Source organism: Centruroides sculpturatus, unplaced genomic scaffold, assembly GCF_000671375.1.
Source record: "Centruroides sculpturatus isolate CEXI.00-Female unplaced genomic scaffold, Cexi_2.0 scaffold1612, whole genome shotgun sequence".
NCBI lineage: Eukaryota > Metazoa > Arthropoda > Arachnida > Scorpiones > Buthidae > Centruroides > Centruroides sculpturatus.
The window spans coordinates 71,004-89,107 of NW_019385846.1; the positions used below are offsets into that span (position 1 = coordinate 71,004).

Sequence of the window (18,104 nt, forward strand, 5' to 3'; positions counted from 1 at the left end):
CACTTTGCTCTACCCCCTTGCTTCACTCAATATTCCCCATAGAAATGGCTCTCCTTCAGCCCAACCTATGTTTTATTTGTTCCTTTTGTTTAAAATCTCCCTCTGTGCACTTCTGCTCAATTGCCCTACCAGTTTTGTCCATTTGTTCCCAATTTAGAGTATTTATAAAAATTTTGATATATCATCAATTCCTGGTGCCAGCCAGATTTTTTTCCTTAAAAAAATTGCTATAAGAATTTTAAACTAAATATTTTATACAGAGGAAGTAGATACCAGATAATCTATCTATAATTCTGTAATTTTTTTATTTTAGTTTTTCACATAATTGGTTATATTTTAACACTTTTTATGTTTCTACAGCAACATATTTATCCTTATGTTCAGGGCTGAAGAGTTGGCTTTTTTTTTCTGCCTGTTCTAACTTCAGAATCAATATTTTCAGCAAGTGAAGTCTTAAACAAACTTCTTAATATTTATATAATAATGTCTACCATTTCATCAGTGAAATGTAATTCATTAAGATAATTTAACTAATTAGCAATGGACTGATGGTCTAATGATAGAGGATTGTAGCTGTGGTGTTCCTACTTTATTTAAAAGACAAAAATTACAAAACATTGCAATGTTCCACATATAGAAATAACCCTGCCAAGTTTCAAAATTTTAGGTTGTCAGTCAGTCCTAAGATATAATTCAAAATAGACAATGACAATGACAGCAACCATCACAAATACACAGAATTTTATATGCAAGCTTTTTACATTTTTGGATTCATGGAGTGTCAAAACATTAAAAAAAAAAGTGGGCCAAAATTTGATCTAACACCAAACTTTCTCTATGTTATATTCTAAGAAAGTAAAAATAATGAAATATAGAAGTCAGTTAAGGGATTAGAATCAGTAAATTTTTTGCCAACTCCAATACAGACTCCTACAGACACTGACATGAACTCTCCATTCCTGGTTATGTTGCTGTAATTACAATGCTCTTATCTATTAATTCATAAAACTAATTTGAACCTAAACACATTCAAACTTATGTAATTTTCTATAAAATTTATTCTAATAAAGCATTTTTTAAAATTTTTTTAAATCATGATGATAAAAATATTTTAAAATAAAATGGTTATATAGTTTCTGTATAAAAACATAGGAAAAAATAGAGAATTGGGCATTTATAAAATCAAAATATAAAACATAAGAAATAAGGATAATTTTTTTATTGTAAATTATTATGTTAAGCATGACAAAATAAACCAGTAATAAGTTGTTTAACTTTCCCATCAATGTTAAAACTGCATGTGGTGCCATCTATTATAATATTTTATTTAAAACTTTTTATATTTTTAAATTATTATAAAATAGCAAAAAGCTTATTTTTGAGGGTAGGAATAGATTTTATAAAATTGTAAATGCTAATAATGAGTAAAATTGTCATTAAGTCTGACCCTGCTCGAGATATGCCAGGATATGCCCTTTATCTCACCAATCCCTCAACCTTAACTACTGAAATTTAATAGCATAAACCTCCTAATACACTGTAAAATTTCTGTAAACCTCACTGTAAAATTTCAGAAATTTTCAAGGACATTTAATAATGCCTGTGCTTTCTGTTGTTTTAAAGAGGGTGAACAAAATCATGCCATATGCATGCACACACATATACACACAAACACCCCCCTAATATCCATACATACAGAAAATAAAACCCTGAATTTTTTTGCATTTCTCAATGTTTCAAGATCCCAAGTCCAAAAAAATGTAACAATCTCGGGAGGGTCACTCTGACTGATTGCCATAATTTCTCTCTGTTATATATAACAGAGCTGGGATATTAAAATAATTAAATACTGTAAAGAAAACATAAGGATAGATCATTCTAATTTTGCCAATGTTGTGTTTTAAGAGAAAAAGTAAAAGTTTAAAATGATATATATAAAGATTATATAAATTAAATTGATCAAATAATTAAAGATGGCTAAGCAAAAACTATAAGAAAATTCAATAAATAAACATATATCGATAAACTAAAAATCATGATTAACTTTTTAGAGATTTGAAAAATGTTGCAAAATTACCAAAAATAAGAAATCTATATTAAGAAGTTATTATTGAGAAATAAATGAAGTTATTTACTTAAAGATGTCAATTAACAAAATCCATAGACTTATTTATATTTTCATGAATAATTAAACAGTAGTAATTAATAATAGGAAAAAAATTCTAGTCTTAATTAATTAACTAATTCTTATGAATAATGTTAAATCAAACAGAATCTAAAATTTAAATTTTTAGCAAATTTAAAAATACATAGAATGTAAAAGTCATTGAAAGATATTTATATTTGTTACTAGCAATTAATTTGAATTCTAAAGCTAATATATTTTTAGGTCAAGTGGAACATTTACATCTTTGTGAGTTAAAGTTTTTAATTAATATTAAAGAATCATTTAATAAACAAAATGCAATTAAAACTAGCTTATTTACATTATCAAATATACTTTTTGAATATTTTATATTTTTAAAATTATAAATATTTATGTAAAATAAACAGATACAAATATTAAAAATGTATAATTTTTTAAAATTACTAATATTTATTTACACATACTTTAAGAATAGATTCATCAGCAGAATGACATGATGATTGTAATGTAACATCGCCAACTTTTCCTGCTTGACTTACAACAAAAACTTTCATAGGTTGAGATACTTGTCTTCCAGTCAGCACTGCTGTATTAAGAAGTTGTGTAGTCTGTAAATGATAATAAATTAAAACAAGATATAATAAGACTTCCATAAGTAGACTGTATGGTAAGTTAATCAGATATTCATAACATCTATTTCATAATAAGTTTCGAACACCTTTCTCTCTTTTCTAGCAATATCTTTAATTAAATCAAAGAACTAATTTTTTTTTAACTAATTCTATTTCAATTAATTTTTTAATTTATTTAATTATATTTCATATTTCAAGTAATAAAATTCACAGATAAATGTTCTTAACTGAATTAAATTAATTAATTTACTGATAACAAAGTTCAAAAAGTAAGAAATACATGTGGGGTGAGTGTGTTTATTAACCAACAGTCTTAAGGGGCATGCAGGTTTATGCATCTTTGCCTCAAAGAACAATCTTGGGCAAGCAACATTCATTGACAGATTGAGAGGCCCTGCTAATGAAACTACCTGGGAGTGCTATGACTTTATGTGTTTTCCTTGGTATAATAGCCATAGGGTCTTCTTTTAATACAACAGATTTAGATTGCTCTAGGAATTTATTGGCTCTTGATAGGAAGTCCTGATTTTTACATAGCATGAATCTTTTATCTTTATCTGCCACTAACAGATTTAAATTGTTACTTCCAAAAAACAATTTTACCATCCGAGCAGTTTGTATGTTCAATTTCTTGGTCTTCGAACATCACTGAAACGCTATGCTAGTTATCATAGACAGCTCCAATTTAGGTTGTAATTCTGGACAGCAGGTGTTCTTTATAGCAGCTATGGTGGGTGGAATAAGTTAAAAATAATCCAACTTTGGAGTGGGTATATGCTTCAGCCCTTGTAATAATATTTGATGAACATTCTCTGGTACCTTTTGCGAAGTTATAATATGGAACCTCCGTAGTTCTGGTTTGTATTCTGCAGGAGGCTTTCTGTAACCAATAAAACTTATTGTTCAAATTTTTCCTGACTTCATGTGCTTTTTTGTTAGCTATATATCTTATTTTATCTGGTTGTTGGTACAGAATTTTTCAATCATATAGCTTCATGAATAAGAGGTGGGCCAGGTACAGTACATCCTTTCTTCTTTTGCAATTGCTTTCCATTTGCTGTTAATTTTTCTAGGCAACTTCATTCCATTCGGGGCAACACGGTTTGGACATCTACTGGAAATGAGTTATACTTGAAAGTAATACACTTGGGGATGAGTCCATTTTTACGACACTTTAGTAAGAATCAAAGCTGAGCTTTTTGCTTTAACCACAAAGTTCTAGTATTCAATAACAAAAAGAAGTATTTTCTAGCAGTTTTCATAATGATTATAAGAAGACACTTCATGCCAACAATCAAATAAAATAATTGACACCTCAGTGTTGCAGTGTTATAAACACAATTTATAATTAAGATGTACTTGCTAGTACTTTTGATAGTGTACAGTCATCATCTTCAGGAGAAAAAGAAATCGAATATGATTAATTTTCGAAAATTTGGTTTTTGAACAGACTTTTCAAATTATGCAAGGCACATGAATGGAATATAAAACAAATTAAAATTAAATTAAAATATTTTCAAAAATTATAGATGTATGTTGTATTTGACATTATATTTTCAAAAACCCCTTTTAAAAAGCAATTTAGTAAGCCTTATATGGTTGTGAAATATGTATGAATATAAAATTACAAATTAAATTGTTTGAATAAAGTTACCCACAGTTGTGGGATTTCTAAAGTTGGTGTATTGTATGGTGTTACTGCAGAAATATAGTGGTTCTCCCATATAAATACCTGTCTATGATCATTGCACTCCTTAAGTATTTTAGTGTGTGCCCAAAGCAGTAAATAACCCTGGTCTAGTACCCTTTTAGATAATTCAGTTGCTGGTCTGTTGTTTTTAATGTCTTCTTGATGTTCCAGGATACAGGACTGTAGCATTCTAGTAGTAGCCCCAATGTAAATAATTTCCTCTCCTGATAGTACATGTTGTAATGGGATTTTGTAGACTCCAATTTTTCATTTAATGTGAGAGTATCTCTATCATTACATAACACTCTTTGTAGTGTAGGTTGGAGGATTATAAGCAAAGTAAAGCCATGCTTTCTAAAAAGACATGCTATTCTCAGCAATATAGGTAAATGGTATTAGGGTTGTACTATTCTCAGTTCATCCTTGTTGAGGAGGAAAGACTGTGGAAACAAGTTGTTTTTGACTCAGTTATACAAATATCAAAATCTGGAAAGAGAATAACCTGCATTGTGTACTACTCTATTAACAAACTGTAATTCCTTGTTTATTAATGTCTGGGTGAATGGGAGAAGGCGCACTCTATGAATAAACAAAGTAATTGCAGAGTTTACAAAGTGTGAAGGCTGGAAAGCAGTCACAGGGATAATATGTGGCACCCTGTTTTTATAGTGTACAGAATATAGCAGTTCAGATAATCTATGTATTTCCAGATCTAAAAAAAAATTTTGGCATTTATTTCTTCTTCCACAATAAAATTGATAGATAGATATATAGATCCTAACATATGAATAAAGCCATCTAATTCATCTGTGGAACAATTCCATGCAAGCAAAATATCATCTACATATTGTAATTACAGGATTGGATAGTGGACATCCAAAGGGGTGTTGAAAATACTATATTCTATATTCTATGTTCCTCATGATGAGTTCTGCCAAAATGGGTGAGAGGAGGGAATCCATTGGTCCACCTTGATCTGTCTGTATTTGTTTTTTCTTTTGTAAATCAGATTTAAAATAAAATCTGTTTGATTCAATTGAGTATTTTGACTCTTTCTTTTTGTGCTCTTTTCAACTATCACAATATTAATTATGTAGTAGGTGGTAAACAAATAGAGTTCACATTATTAAAAATATGTCAAGGGTAGCTCTACTTTTGGCCACAACTGTAGATTACATCTAAAAGTAAATACACAAATATATTGAAAATCAAAAGTTATAAATTAGAAATTAAAATAACTTACTTTTGCAATTGGTAAAACTGCTTCCACATCATCTTTTTGAATATCAAGACGAGATGTCATTTTCATGTTATCATCATCAAAATCATATTGTTCAGCCATTCTAGAATCTAATACATAACGTAATAACCAAATAATTCTTCCATTATCATGAAAATTAGCATCTTCTTCGACTTCAAACAACCATGTGAATATTTCTTGAGCACTTAAAAATTCATTAAAATCAATATTTTATATATCAGTTTTGCACAAACAATTTAATTTAATATTTTAAAAATTAACTTTGGTTTATAAATTTATAAACACAGTTGAATCTGTCTATCTAAACTCTCACAGGAACAAGAAAACATTTGCAATAGACAGGTTTTGTTATATTGAGGTTCCTACACAGTAAATAGTAACAAATTTAATTGGAAGTACAGTATTTTATTAATACAATAGCAAGTACAGTACATACTTGTATTAGGTATGAATAAAACATTTTTTGTCATAACAGAAATAGCTTGTAAATAATTTCTGATGCATGACTTTTTTCAACCAATAAGATGCAACCAAACTCATAGCCAATCAGAAAAAAGCAGCATTAATTTTCCTTGTTTATCTCAAATAATTTTCTCCCAAAACATCTATATCTCAAATTAGGAACTGAAGTATCATTTATAATTTCAAAGCTCAGCAGCCACATTTTGATAGTATAAATTATAGTTGAGAAACATCTGCGCAGAAGATGTTTCTCAACTATATAAGATATAGATGTTTTGGGAGAAAATTATTTGAGATAAACATGGAAAATATATTAAATTTAGGCAGAAAATGCAGGGGGAAAAAATAAATCTCAAGATAAAGTGGTTTCCAAATAAACATTTTTAAGATAAACAGATTCAACTATATAGTTATATATAGTTAGTTATAAATATTATAGTTATAAATACAGGTAGCCCTTAGTTTACACCGCAGTTCCGTTCCTACAAAAGCCGGCGCAAATCAAATCGGCGTAAAACGAACCCATATTTACAGTGAGGTATAGGGTTAGGATCTACATAAGTGAAAAATAAGCAAATAATTTTGTTTATTAATACAATATTATACAAAATATGTATAAATTTAATTTTTAAAATGTATTTTATCATAAAATTAAGTAAAATGTTTTTATTAAAACATTTTAGTTTCGTATCTCTTACATTTTTCGGAAAAAGTATCCATCTTTAATTGTATACATTTTTGTTTTCTTTTATTAAGAATTTCAGAATATGGTCAAATGGATGTGATGATGCTCCTTTTTACATTTGCACTTCACTCCCAATCATTGTCTAACTCACAAAGTTCATCTGTCAAACTTTCCATAGTTGAAAGGATATGATTTAGATTGGCCGTTTTCATAACTCTTGGAGTTTCTTCTTCGTCGTTCTTCTGTAGCTTTAAGTCGGGTCCGCAGCTCATTCAAATCTAATGGTTTCTGGAACATTCTCTATTGGTCTAGATCTGACCAATCCCAAAAAGCCATGATTCTGCCACGACATGTGGTGTCGTAGTGGACTCATGTCTTGCTAGGATTGGTTAAATCTGGACAAAATCTAGTCAAATCTAGCATAGGGAAAAATCGGGAAATTACACAACGAAACAGCGAATTGCGCAGCAGTGTTATTGTGAATCAGCGTAAACCGAGGGCTACCTGTAGTTATATATAATTTTAAAAAATTGTCATGTTACTGTTTATTAATAACTTTAATAATTAAATAATTCTGAAATCCCTAAAAACAAATACAGTAATTCATAGTTAAATTACAATTAGAAATCCTACATGCTTATAACTGTCACCAATTATAGCATATGAATATGAGACTCTGCACTATGTAATTTATTAAGATAGCTAAATCACAACATAATGTCTTCAAAATAAAACTTTGTTGAATAACTGTCAACTTTCACACCTGGGAGTAAATTGTCTGTTAAGTTCTCTGCAGTGAAAGTGACGCTTTCTCATAACCTTCCGACTTACTGTCTCAATTTCATCAGTTCAATATAGCAAATAACTGCAAGTTTAAGTAGTTGTTGTCAGTTCCTCAACCGGGCCACTCGTTTTCCCTGTGCCTCAAATTTCTAATACATTTGGATACATCGTTTTCTTATAAGTTCAAATATATTCATTCTATTATATTGTTGGATACAAAGTTTTAATTATCTTTACATGTATGCTTCTCGCCTATGGCCATAGTATCAATTGTACACCCGAAATAAGAACTGTCGTCTCCAACTTTCTTCCTATCAACCCAACCGACACGCATCAGATCTCCATCCTCTACACGATCCTTTACATAGTATTTATCCCAGTGCAAATCTCATGTGAACTTGCTCTCTCATGACTGCTAGATAGACAGGCTAAGTTGATATAACACAATAAATATATATCGTATATTGTGGTCTATCATGTACTCCTTTTCATTAAAATTAAATGGTTATTTAGTTGTTAACTTTGGTGTCTGAGTACTTTACTTTCATCAAACTGTCTCTCTGTCTCCATCCGGAACACGATCACTTACTCACATGGCCACTCATATGACCTACTTTTTAATCCAAACGCCATCACGGCTTCCATGTCAACCGAGACACAGTGATGTCAGTCCTGAAAAGGTATGAAAAAGGTGCCGACTCTCCAGTCACATGAGTATTAAATCAGATCTTTTCCAGATTTGAATGTAATTGTTATAATAATTCATTGGATTTAATCAAATTATTCATGTGATTAGTTTATTACTAATTTGTACTTCAATAACTTATTATGTATTATTGTTATTTAAAAAATAGATTCAACTAATCTCAGGTTAATTCTTAATTCACTATGGATAAATATCAAATAATAGACATTATATACAGAAATACTTTTTTATGTATTGTAAAACATTGTATGATAAATTCAAGAATTAACAATGCTGGAAGGATTTACATTTATTGTCTTTTGTTGCTGGAGACAGTTATTCTAAACAGATTTATATTATGATGATAAACTGCCCAAATACTTAAGAGCCCGAAACGTGTAAAATTTTCACACGTATCGACTAAATAAAGATGAGAAAACCCGCCAAGTGTCTTAATTTATACCACTTTATTGTGTTAGAAGCATAAAAAAAAGATTTATATTAATTTAATAATGTATGATATGTATACAGTAGAACCTCGAAAACTCGGCTCTCGATAACCCGGCACTCCGGATAACTCGGCCACACCCTGGCAGGGCAAAAAAATCCTTAGTTAATTAATTTTCATTATAGACAGCTTTATAAAAGTATAAAAGCTCTCATAAAGTATTTTTCTGAGGTCTGTCTTATCAGGTAAATTACTGTACACAGTGTATTCATTAATTTTCATTTTCATGTAGTAAAGGCTCTATGCCTTCATAAAGGACGTACTTTTCCTTTGTTTAAGGGTATTTGGGCAGTTTATTCTCTGTTGTATTCTCAAGCAAACAATACATACAAGTACAGTACAGTATTTTCTGAGGAAACACGCATACTTTATCCTTTTTTAACCCCATTCCCGATAACCCGGCATTTTCACAAACTCGGCTACCCTTCGGTCCACATTAGGCCGAGTTTTCAAGGTTCTACTGTATTAACAAGAACAGACGTATATTAATTACAGTTGTACAGTACATTAATAAGTACAATTCTAGGAAAAGTACAGTATTAATGAAATATTTTGTCCATTTACTAACAAAATTCTACTTTTTTAAAATTTTGAGTTTAATAAAATTTTGTTTAGGGAATGTTTTTGATCTAGAACACTCTTGAACCAGTTCCAATTTATAGGAGCTATGAAGAGTACGCTTTAGGAATGAATCTATCAAACTTAAAAAAAAGTCTTAAAAAAATCAAATTAAAGTTCTGTTTAGTGCAAATAAAAGCTAAAAATTCATTTGTGAATTAATTCAAACCTAACTATATTTAATGAATATTTTGATTTGCTTATTTCTGGATGGAACAATTTGTTGAATTTTGAAGTAATGCAAGTTTTTCGGTTCACACCCATACACACACATTTTATTTTTCCCAAATAAAACAAAATCTTACTCGTTAATTACCATAATTTTCTGCAAATAATTGTTTCTGTGTAAAAAAAAAACAAGTTTTCAAAGGAATAACATTAAAAAATTATGCATGAATATAAAAATTATAAAGAAAATTTTTTCCACATTCCATAAAGATCATAGGAAGTGACTGTATCTTTCTTGAATTCATTTCCTTTCAAAAAGTGACATATCCTCCGAATGAGTTCACAAGGAATATAATACCTAAAATTTGCCTATTGAATTAAAACCCTGACATTACCAAAGATGGGCATAGAAATTAAAGAGGAGGACCCCCAAATAAAAGAGAATTGAAGGATGACAAGAGTTTGCAGTCATTGAGAGTTTGCAACTAGTCTCTATGTTCAAGAGGATTCAGCCATACTTTGCTGCCTATCCAGTCATCATTGCTGGTCACTGCCTAGGCCAACTTACTGTTTACCAGTCCATCCAACAATATTTATCTACCAGTATACCTATCATCAGAGGGTCCCCACATCGAACTACCTGACATCCTACTCTACAAACCAAGAGTCCATCTACCTATTACCAATGAGTAAAAAACCTAAACACCCAGTGCATACTTCATCATCCTATCGAATGAGTCAGTCATCTCCTATCAAGTATCTGATCTCCAAGGAAATCCAACAGCCCGAGGTATTTATCATCTAAAAAACAGTTAAATTTAAAAACTCACGCCAAGCTTTGTATAGTTTCTGGATACAAATTCACTGAGTTCAGAGTTAATAAAGTTCCTTTAGTTAGCGTTAATAAAGTTCTGAATTTGTATCCAGAAACTATACAAAGCTTGGTGTGAGTTTTTAAATTTAACTTTTTACTTAAAGATGGAAACTGCAAAATTACTTTTCTTTTTATTGCTGAAGCAAGTGAAGCTGTGGCAAAAATTACTTGCCCAATTGCAATTTCTTTTGATGTGCAGAAAAAAAACAGGTAGTACCGAAGAGCATCCAACTCAAACGCAAGGCATTCCCGGTATGCCTGCGAGGGATGTTTCCGAAGGTGGAAAATCCTTCTTAGCTAAGCTAATCAGGAAAGATTCGAACATATCAAAAACTAGTTGTACACGTTCTTAATGGAATTTCTGGACACCTGGTTTGAATTTAAATATTCTTTTCCTTTGGAACATCCTGCATGTTTGTTTCGTTAAAATTTGTTCTTTTCACCTGAAGACGACAGTTATACACTCATCGAAAGTGCTTGTGTTAATACTAAAAGAACTTTATTAATGCTGAACTCAGTGAATTTGTATCCAGAAAGTATTTATCATCTCATGCCCAAGTGTAAACACACTCTCTCAAGCTTAAAGACTCCTAAATGAATAACTATTATAGTTGGAAGTGTAGAACCTTATGTATAAATAAACGAATATTTATTTGTTTTAACCTGTAGTAGAGTGCATTCCTTCTGCTACGCTGTCTCTTAAACCTCCTCCATTCTGAAACCAACCGCCTACACATGTGGCCGCTCACATGAAGCAATAACCTAATGGCCAAAGCAGCTTCTGTGTCCCTAAGAATGCAGTGATGTCAGTCTTGATGTAGACATCCCAACGTGGTGTCAACCCTTCAGTCACAACCCATATAAAGCAGATAGCCATACAACACCACAAAAACCTAAACAAAATATGGAAATCTGACCTTATCAGTACACAAACAAAATTCAACTTTACAACACCAGTAAAGCTATATTTCTTTGTGGCACCCAAGCCTGGAACCTAGTCACCAAAGAATTTGTTAACCTTATCAACAGTTTTCACACAACTTGCTTAAAGAATGTCTTTGGCCACATGTGACATGGTCTTAAATATAATGAAATTTTAGATGAAAGCCAAGCATTTCCTCTAATAAACAACATGATTTTCAAGTTTGATGTTGGGTTACCTTCTTTGATATCCACACAGCCTCTACTTTGATATGTTAGTCCTCTTCAGCCCAGCCAATGGACACAGGAAGAGAGAAAGACCAAGCACCTAATTCTGGCAATACGTAAGTCAAGTCATAAGCATCAAAAGTGCATCACTCCAATCTATCTATGATGCAGCTCAAAATCAAACAGGTTGTTGTTAAATTCAGCGCTGCAAACAGCGCTTCTAAGCGATGCCGCTGAGAGCGTTGTTAAACTCGTTTTCTTGAAGCGCTGCACGCAGCGAACGTCTCAGTGATTTCACTGGTTCGAGGTTAAATCTGCAGCGATCAAACAAGGTGCTTTTTGCGCTTAAACAAAATGGCAGCCACCACAATGGAATTCGTCGAATTTGTTTACGAGAACTTAAAAATTGAACTAAAAGTTGATTCTTCAATTAAACATCGTTTAGAAAATGGTAAGTTATTGTTTTTCATAACGCTTTATTAATTACACGAAATAAACTCGAAATTCACACAAAAAATTATATATTAAAGTTTGTGTAAAAGACTGTACAGGCATACTTTTTACATAATTGGTTTGATAAATTACATTATACAAATAATAATCACTTTCTACGCAATATTAGTATCTTAAAAGTAATTCCAACGTGATATTATTAAGAATTGCTGTAAACTAGGCTATATCATAAGCAAATTGCTATGAATGGTATAAATAAAGGCTTACATATCCTTTAATTTATAGGACTTTATACACGTGTATTTTCCAAAAAAGAAAAAAAAATGCATTTTGGATTTATAGTCTCTCATCAGTTGGAACATAATATTCAAATGTATACAATAACCAATTTATTACCCCTTGTGATAAAGGTTACCTTGAACAGTTACAGTTAAAATTACAATTAAATTGTATAAATTAGTTTTATTATGAATTGGAGGGTATGATAAGCATTTATAGCATTAATAATAGTAAAACTAGTTTAAAGTAATTAAAAAGGACAAGTCATTTGTTTAGTTCCTATCAAACAACAAAAGTTCATGTTCTTTTATGGTTTTCAGATCATGATTTCATTCCTCGGTTTTTTGAAGAACTGATATATGAGAGGGGAATGAGAGAACAGATTGGTTTACCAGAAGATGTTGATATTAATTCAATAAGACTGGCCAGCAAATCACACGAGGAGGGAGAATCAGGTATGTATATGTTTATATACATCAGTATATACATGTATATACTAATACACTATAAATAATAGTTGTTCTTTCATATTGTTGCAGGAGACTTCTCTTGGACTGATTCCTCCACGCGGTTGTTGATAACAACACGATTAAATATGGACGATGAATTCAGAAAACCCATAAGAAAAACAAAATTATGGGATTCAATATCAAAAAAGATGGAAAATCATGGTTACACTATTTCTCCCAGTGACTGTGATAAGAAATGGAGAAATCTGAAGACGACATATAAAAGAAATAGAGATAAGGCAAAACAACACACTGGGGAATCTGCCATTACCTGGCCATACTTCAAGTTACTGGACCAGGAACTTGGATCTAGAGTGGACATCAATCCTCCAGAAGAAAGTATCATTTCTTCTGAACCATGCGTGGAGCAGATCCCATCTCCCAGTGAACTTTCAAGCAGTTCGTCAGGATTGCCTGCCCACTCTGAATGTGATGTGGCAGCAGTACATCCCCCTTCAATAAATTCTTTTCGGAATCACACAAATTTAAAAAGAAAAAGAAAAGAAAATCCACCAGAGTGGTTTCAAGCTTGGGCCAGTAAGCAAGAACAAGAAAAGAAAGAGGATCGTGAGAGAGAAGATCAGCGCTGGCAGGAATTTAAAGAGATCGAAGAAAAGCGTTTGAAACAAGAGAAAGAATGTGAAGAGAAGAGAGTAAACATGATGAGTTCTCTTCTAAATGTATTGCAAAAAATTGCAGAAAAATAAAATAACAATATGTGAATTCATTGCATCTGATTTGTTTTATTTACAATAATTTTTACATTTGATATTTTTAATCTTTGCTCAATTTTTACATTTCCCCCAATTATTTAACTTTAGTATAATTCAATGAATTGTATAAGTGAGAATAACATTTATTAAACAATTTCATATAACTAATGAGAAAATGATAAAATTGTACATAAAATTTTAAATTTATATGATTTTACACATATATTTTAATAAAGTTTCTGATAATAAAGGCTAATAAATACATTTCTAACACACCGGTTTCATACATGCTGGGTTGATCAGCCAGTTTCAAATATATTATTGTATTAAAAACAAATTTCGTCTAGTCTCCTCGTCATTGTATCCTTACACTAGATTATCACTTTCTTGTGAATTGTCTCCTATACTACTATTTTGTAGTCTCATGACACCATAAAGATAATCAGCAATAGCATCCCTCTTATTATTTGCTGCATTAGTTGAATGTTGGCTTGGGTGAGGCTGGAAAGGAGTGAAATGTTTATCCTCATCTGGACTAACATCACTTTGTAGAATACAAAGATTATGTAAAACACAAGCAGTAAGAATAATTTTAGTTAAGTATTGCTTGTTTCTTACGAACAAAAATTTCAGTCGACGAAAGCGTCCAAACAGATCACCATATGCTTGTTCTATTACTATGCGAGATGAACTTAGTCTTTTATTAAAATATTTCTGTTTGGAATTCAGATGTCCATTGTCCTTGTAAGGAACCATCAAATATGTCTCTAGTGGGTATGCTGAGTCACCAAGTAAATGGCAGTTCTCTGGGAGTGGGAGAGTTTTATTTGATAACCCAATCCCTACATCACTGTTTCGCCACACCCTTGCATCATGTGCAGATCCCGGCCAGCCAGCATAAACTGCAGTAAACATTTTGTCACTTCTGCAGATCCCTTGAAGTATGACTGCAGTGCACTGCTTCCTGCTGTAATATTCTTGCTTTTCATGATGACAAACTGTTACTTGTATTAATGTCCCATCAACACATCCAAAGACATTTGGAAAGCTGTTTCTGCCCCTTAATGATGAAAAGTTTTTTACCACTTCTTGGGCATCCTTATCAACTGGCCATTTAATGAAAATTTCTTTTAAATTACAAACACCTTTACAAAATACTATGAACAACCTATGAGCATGTCCTTTATCTAGTCCAAAACGGTCACCTACGCCTCTAAAGGATTCCTGATTTCCTAAAATCCATAAGGACAATAGGACAACCTTTTCTTTTTTTACCTCTATAATGGATGACCGTCCAATTTTCTTCGTTTCTTTTAAATTCAGAATCTGGCAAAGGTATTCAACGCTTTCACGCTGAAGTCTGAAGTGGCCTTTAAAATCCAGATCACTGTATCGAGGAATAATTTCCTCATAATAGTTTTGTATCCTGGCTTTTTTCCGCGGTTGCACCACAACAGAACTTGCCATTCCAGCAATTACTTCGTCGTCATGTTTACGCTTCCTAAATAAGACATTGTATCGCAAAAATGAATTCTTTTTAAAATTTTTCGAATTAAATAATTCGCTAAACATTCCAACAATTGCACTGAGAGCCGCCATTTTGGAACTGCAGCGCTGCCCCGTGTGCGTTGTTAAAAGACATTCAGCAGCGATCGCAGCGCTCTTGCAGCCTAAGCTGCAGCGCTGCTCCGCGGCACTGAATTTAACAACAACCCGAAACTGTAGGGAAGAACATGCTAACCCAGGCATGGCCAACAACGGCCTACGGGCCGGATCTGGCCCGTGTAATGGATTTATGTGGCCTGCGATTAATCTTTCAATATTAGCTATTCAAGTCAGAATAGATCGGTAAAATATTCTAACACCTAAAAAAAGGTCAACAACTCACTGTCCAGTTAGAGTTAACCTTCATTACAAATCTCTTAAATACAGTGTAGAATGTTGATAAAGCATGGTAACATGAAAAATGTATCTGTAATCTCTATGTACAATTTAGTCTCTATGGGGTGACACCACAATGAGATCTCGCACCACCTCAAAATCTTCCTAGGGCAGCCTCTGGTTCGGCCCAGGGGCAAAAACTGTTGGTCACCCATGCTAACCAATACGACTGTCACCAGAGACTTGTAAAATGTATATAGTTTCCGTTTTATATTTTTAATGCAAAATAAATGATGATGATGATGATCTATAATAAATTGTTAACAGAAGTAAAACAAAAAACAAATGGAAGACATAATGTATTAGACAATAAACTTATAAACTGCATATAAATTAAGTGACATATACGTTTTCAATAATGATTTCAATAATTTGGGTTATCAACATTTTTATCTTCATTCTAGCAATTTGCAGTAGAGCAGTATTCCTGTATATTATTGGTTTGTTTGGAAAGTTCATAGCAATTTTTAAAAGAAATAAAAGAAATTGTTTTAAAACTAAAAATATACTTTTATTCCATTACATATGTGCCGTTGTTTTTAATGACGTGTTGCCATCTATGGGGGAGCTTCATGATACCCTTTTTGTAGAACTTTACAGTTTTTCCCTGAAAAACTGATCCATGTAGTTTTCGCAAGCTTCCAAAGTGTCAAAGTCTTTATCATGAAGGGAATTTTGCAGAGAACAGAACAAATGGTAGTCTGATGGGCAAGATCAGGTGAGTATTGGGGGGTGAGATAAAACATCCCAGCCCATTTCCAATAATTTTTGGCATGTTCATAAAGACATGTATGGTCTGGCATTATCTTGGTGAAACACAATACCTTTTCTATTGGCTAGTTCTGGACATTTTTCTTTAATTGTCATATTCAGTTTATCCAATTGGGAACAATACTTAAGCAGCTTGTAGTACAGGATTCCTTTCCAATCCCACCAGACTGTGAGCATGACCTTCTTTGGATGAAGACTGGCCTTTAAAGTTTATAATAGTGGTTCATTTTTCTTACCCAATAATCGTTTTCAGCTGTTAACGATCCACTTTTTATCACCTGTCACTAAACGCTTCAGAAAAGGGTCATTTTCATTTCGTCTTTCAAGAGAATCACAAATGGAGATGCGATCCAGTAAGTTCTTTCCCGTTAAGTTTTGAGATATCAAAATGTCGTAACAATTCACATATCTGAGCTTCTTTAAATGTTGAAATACAGAACTGTTTGATGACTTCACTACGCCTGAAATCTCTCGAGTTGTATAATGAGGGTTTTCATCCAATAATGCTTTGATCTATCCTCTTCAATAATGGGAGGTCTTCCTGAGCAAGGAGCATCTTCAAGGCTGAAATTATCCACTTTAAATTTTGCAAACCACTTTCGAACAGTTGATTCTGCTACAGCACTCCCACCATAAACATCACATATCTTTTTTGCTGTTTGTACAGCATTTTTTCCTTTATGATAAAAAAAAAGAAACAAGTGTCGATAAAGCATGTTGTTTGCATCCATTTTTGCAATGAGACAAATTAAACAATATTTGAATAATCTTAAGAGTTTTCTTTTTGTAACAGATATGTCACAAGGTCATTATCGTAATATTCATTGGTTTGCACAATTATAATCATTTTCACATCAATCAGTGTCTCAACTGTCGGCTATCAAAAATCGCTATGAACCTCTCAAACAACCCAATACATACAAAAAATCATAGCATTAATTATCTGATGAGAGGCAGTTAAGCTGCATTGCTCTGTAAAGATCATTAGAAATTAAATACAAATTTTACTTAAATAATTTAGAAAATTCTAATAGAAGGGATCAACCTGAAATGGTATTTGAACTCCTGTTTCAGATCAACAGTTTTGGGTAACAGCTCTAAAAAGTCTGGCAGTTTAGGTTTACAATTACAGTTTAAGTTTGGCTAACAATTTTGATTTTGTTATATTATAAATTTACATACACTTCTGAATCTTCTATGAGATCATTCACATGTACTGTTGTAACTATCTAATAAAATTTTCTGTGTTATCACTAGATATACCTACATGCATTGTTATTACATCTATTTCATAGCCATAACAAAATTATATCCAATTATGGATATGGTTTTGTTGACTTTTGCTTTAAGATGCTTATAAAAGGCCAACCTGGCCACAGTGTCTTTTTGAGAAATAAAATAAAATAAAATATGGCACAACTTTTGTACAGTTCTCCACATAATGCTGAATACTTTGAATAGTTAGGGTAGTTAGGCTAGACCAGGGTTGGCAAACCTATGACATGCATGGCCAAAGTAGCATATAAAGAGAAATCATCTGGTGCATAACATATCATATGATTTTGATTTATCATCTGTCTTTTTCAATCAGTTTTTTTACATTTATTCTAATTAAAACATATTTCTTTAATTTATTTAAATATCATTAAAAACATATGAAGTAGAATTCAGCAATGGGATCAGTAACATCTATAAAATCAATTATATTCTCCTCTATATAATTTAGAAATATTTTTCAAAAATTATTAAAGGTCATGCCAAGATCTAGATATAGCAT

At 31.8% G+C, this 18,104-nt stretch overlaps 3 protein-coding genes across 3 annotated transcripts in view; 1 reads left to right on the forward strand and 2 right to left on the reverse strand.

The window, feature by feature from the left end:
* Window positions 1-18,104, reverse strand: part of LOC111642474 (transmembrane protein 132C-like) — a 67,373-nt gene that overhangs the window by 15,121 nt on the left and 34,148 nt on the right. The window contains exons 4-5 of the mRNA XM_023388827.1: window positions 5,712-5,913; window positions 2,611-2,754 (exon numbers count right to left, since the gene is read on the reverse strand). Coding sequence (XP_023244595.1) covers window positions 2,611-2,754; window positions 5,712-5,913 — 346 coding nt within the window. The remainder of the gene's footprint in view (window positions 1-2,610; window positions 2,755-5,711; window positions 5,914-18,104) is intronic.
* Window positions 12,725-13,644, forward strand: LOC111642476 (trihelix transcription factor GTL1-like). The gene is made up of 2 exons (XM_023388830.1): window positions 12,725-12,848; window positions 12,933-13,644. The coding sequence occupies exons 1-2, from the start codon at window positions 12,764-12,766 to the stop codon at window positions 13,607-13,609; spliced, it is 762 nt and encodes a 253-aa protein (XP_023244598.1). The 5' UTR covers window positions 12,725-12,763; the 3' UTR covers window positions 13,610-13,644.
* LOC111642475 (protein ALP1-like) lies at window positions 13,959-15,510 on the reverse strand. The gene has a single exon (XM_023388829.1). It carries the CDS (start codon window positions 15,362-15,364, stop codon window positions 13,982-13,984), a length of 1,383 nt encoding a protein of 460 aa, XP_023244597.1. The 5' UTR covers window positions 15,365-15,510; the 3' UTR covers window positions 13,959-13,981.

What these genes read in the sequence shown, in the direction of transcription:
- LOC111642476 (XM_023388830.1), top strand. Translation starts at nt 12,764, where the DNA reads ATGAGAGAACAGATTGGTTTACCAGAAGATGTTGATATTAATTCAATA. An exon ending in ACACGAGGAGGGAGAATCAG is followed by an intron (nt 12,849 to 12,932) that starts GTATGTATATGT and finishes ATATTGTTGCAG; the next exon opens with GAGACTTCTCTTGGACTGAT.
- LOC111642475 (XM_023388829.1), bottom strand. Translation starts at nt 15,364, where the DNA reads ATGCCTGGGTTAGCATGTTCTTCCCTACAGTTTCGGGTTGTTGTTAAA.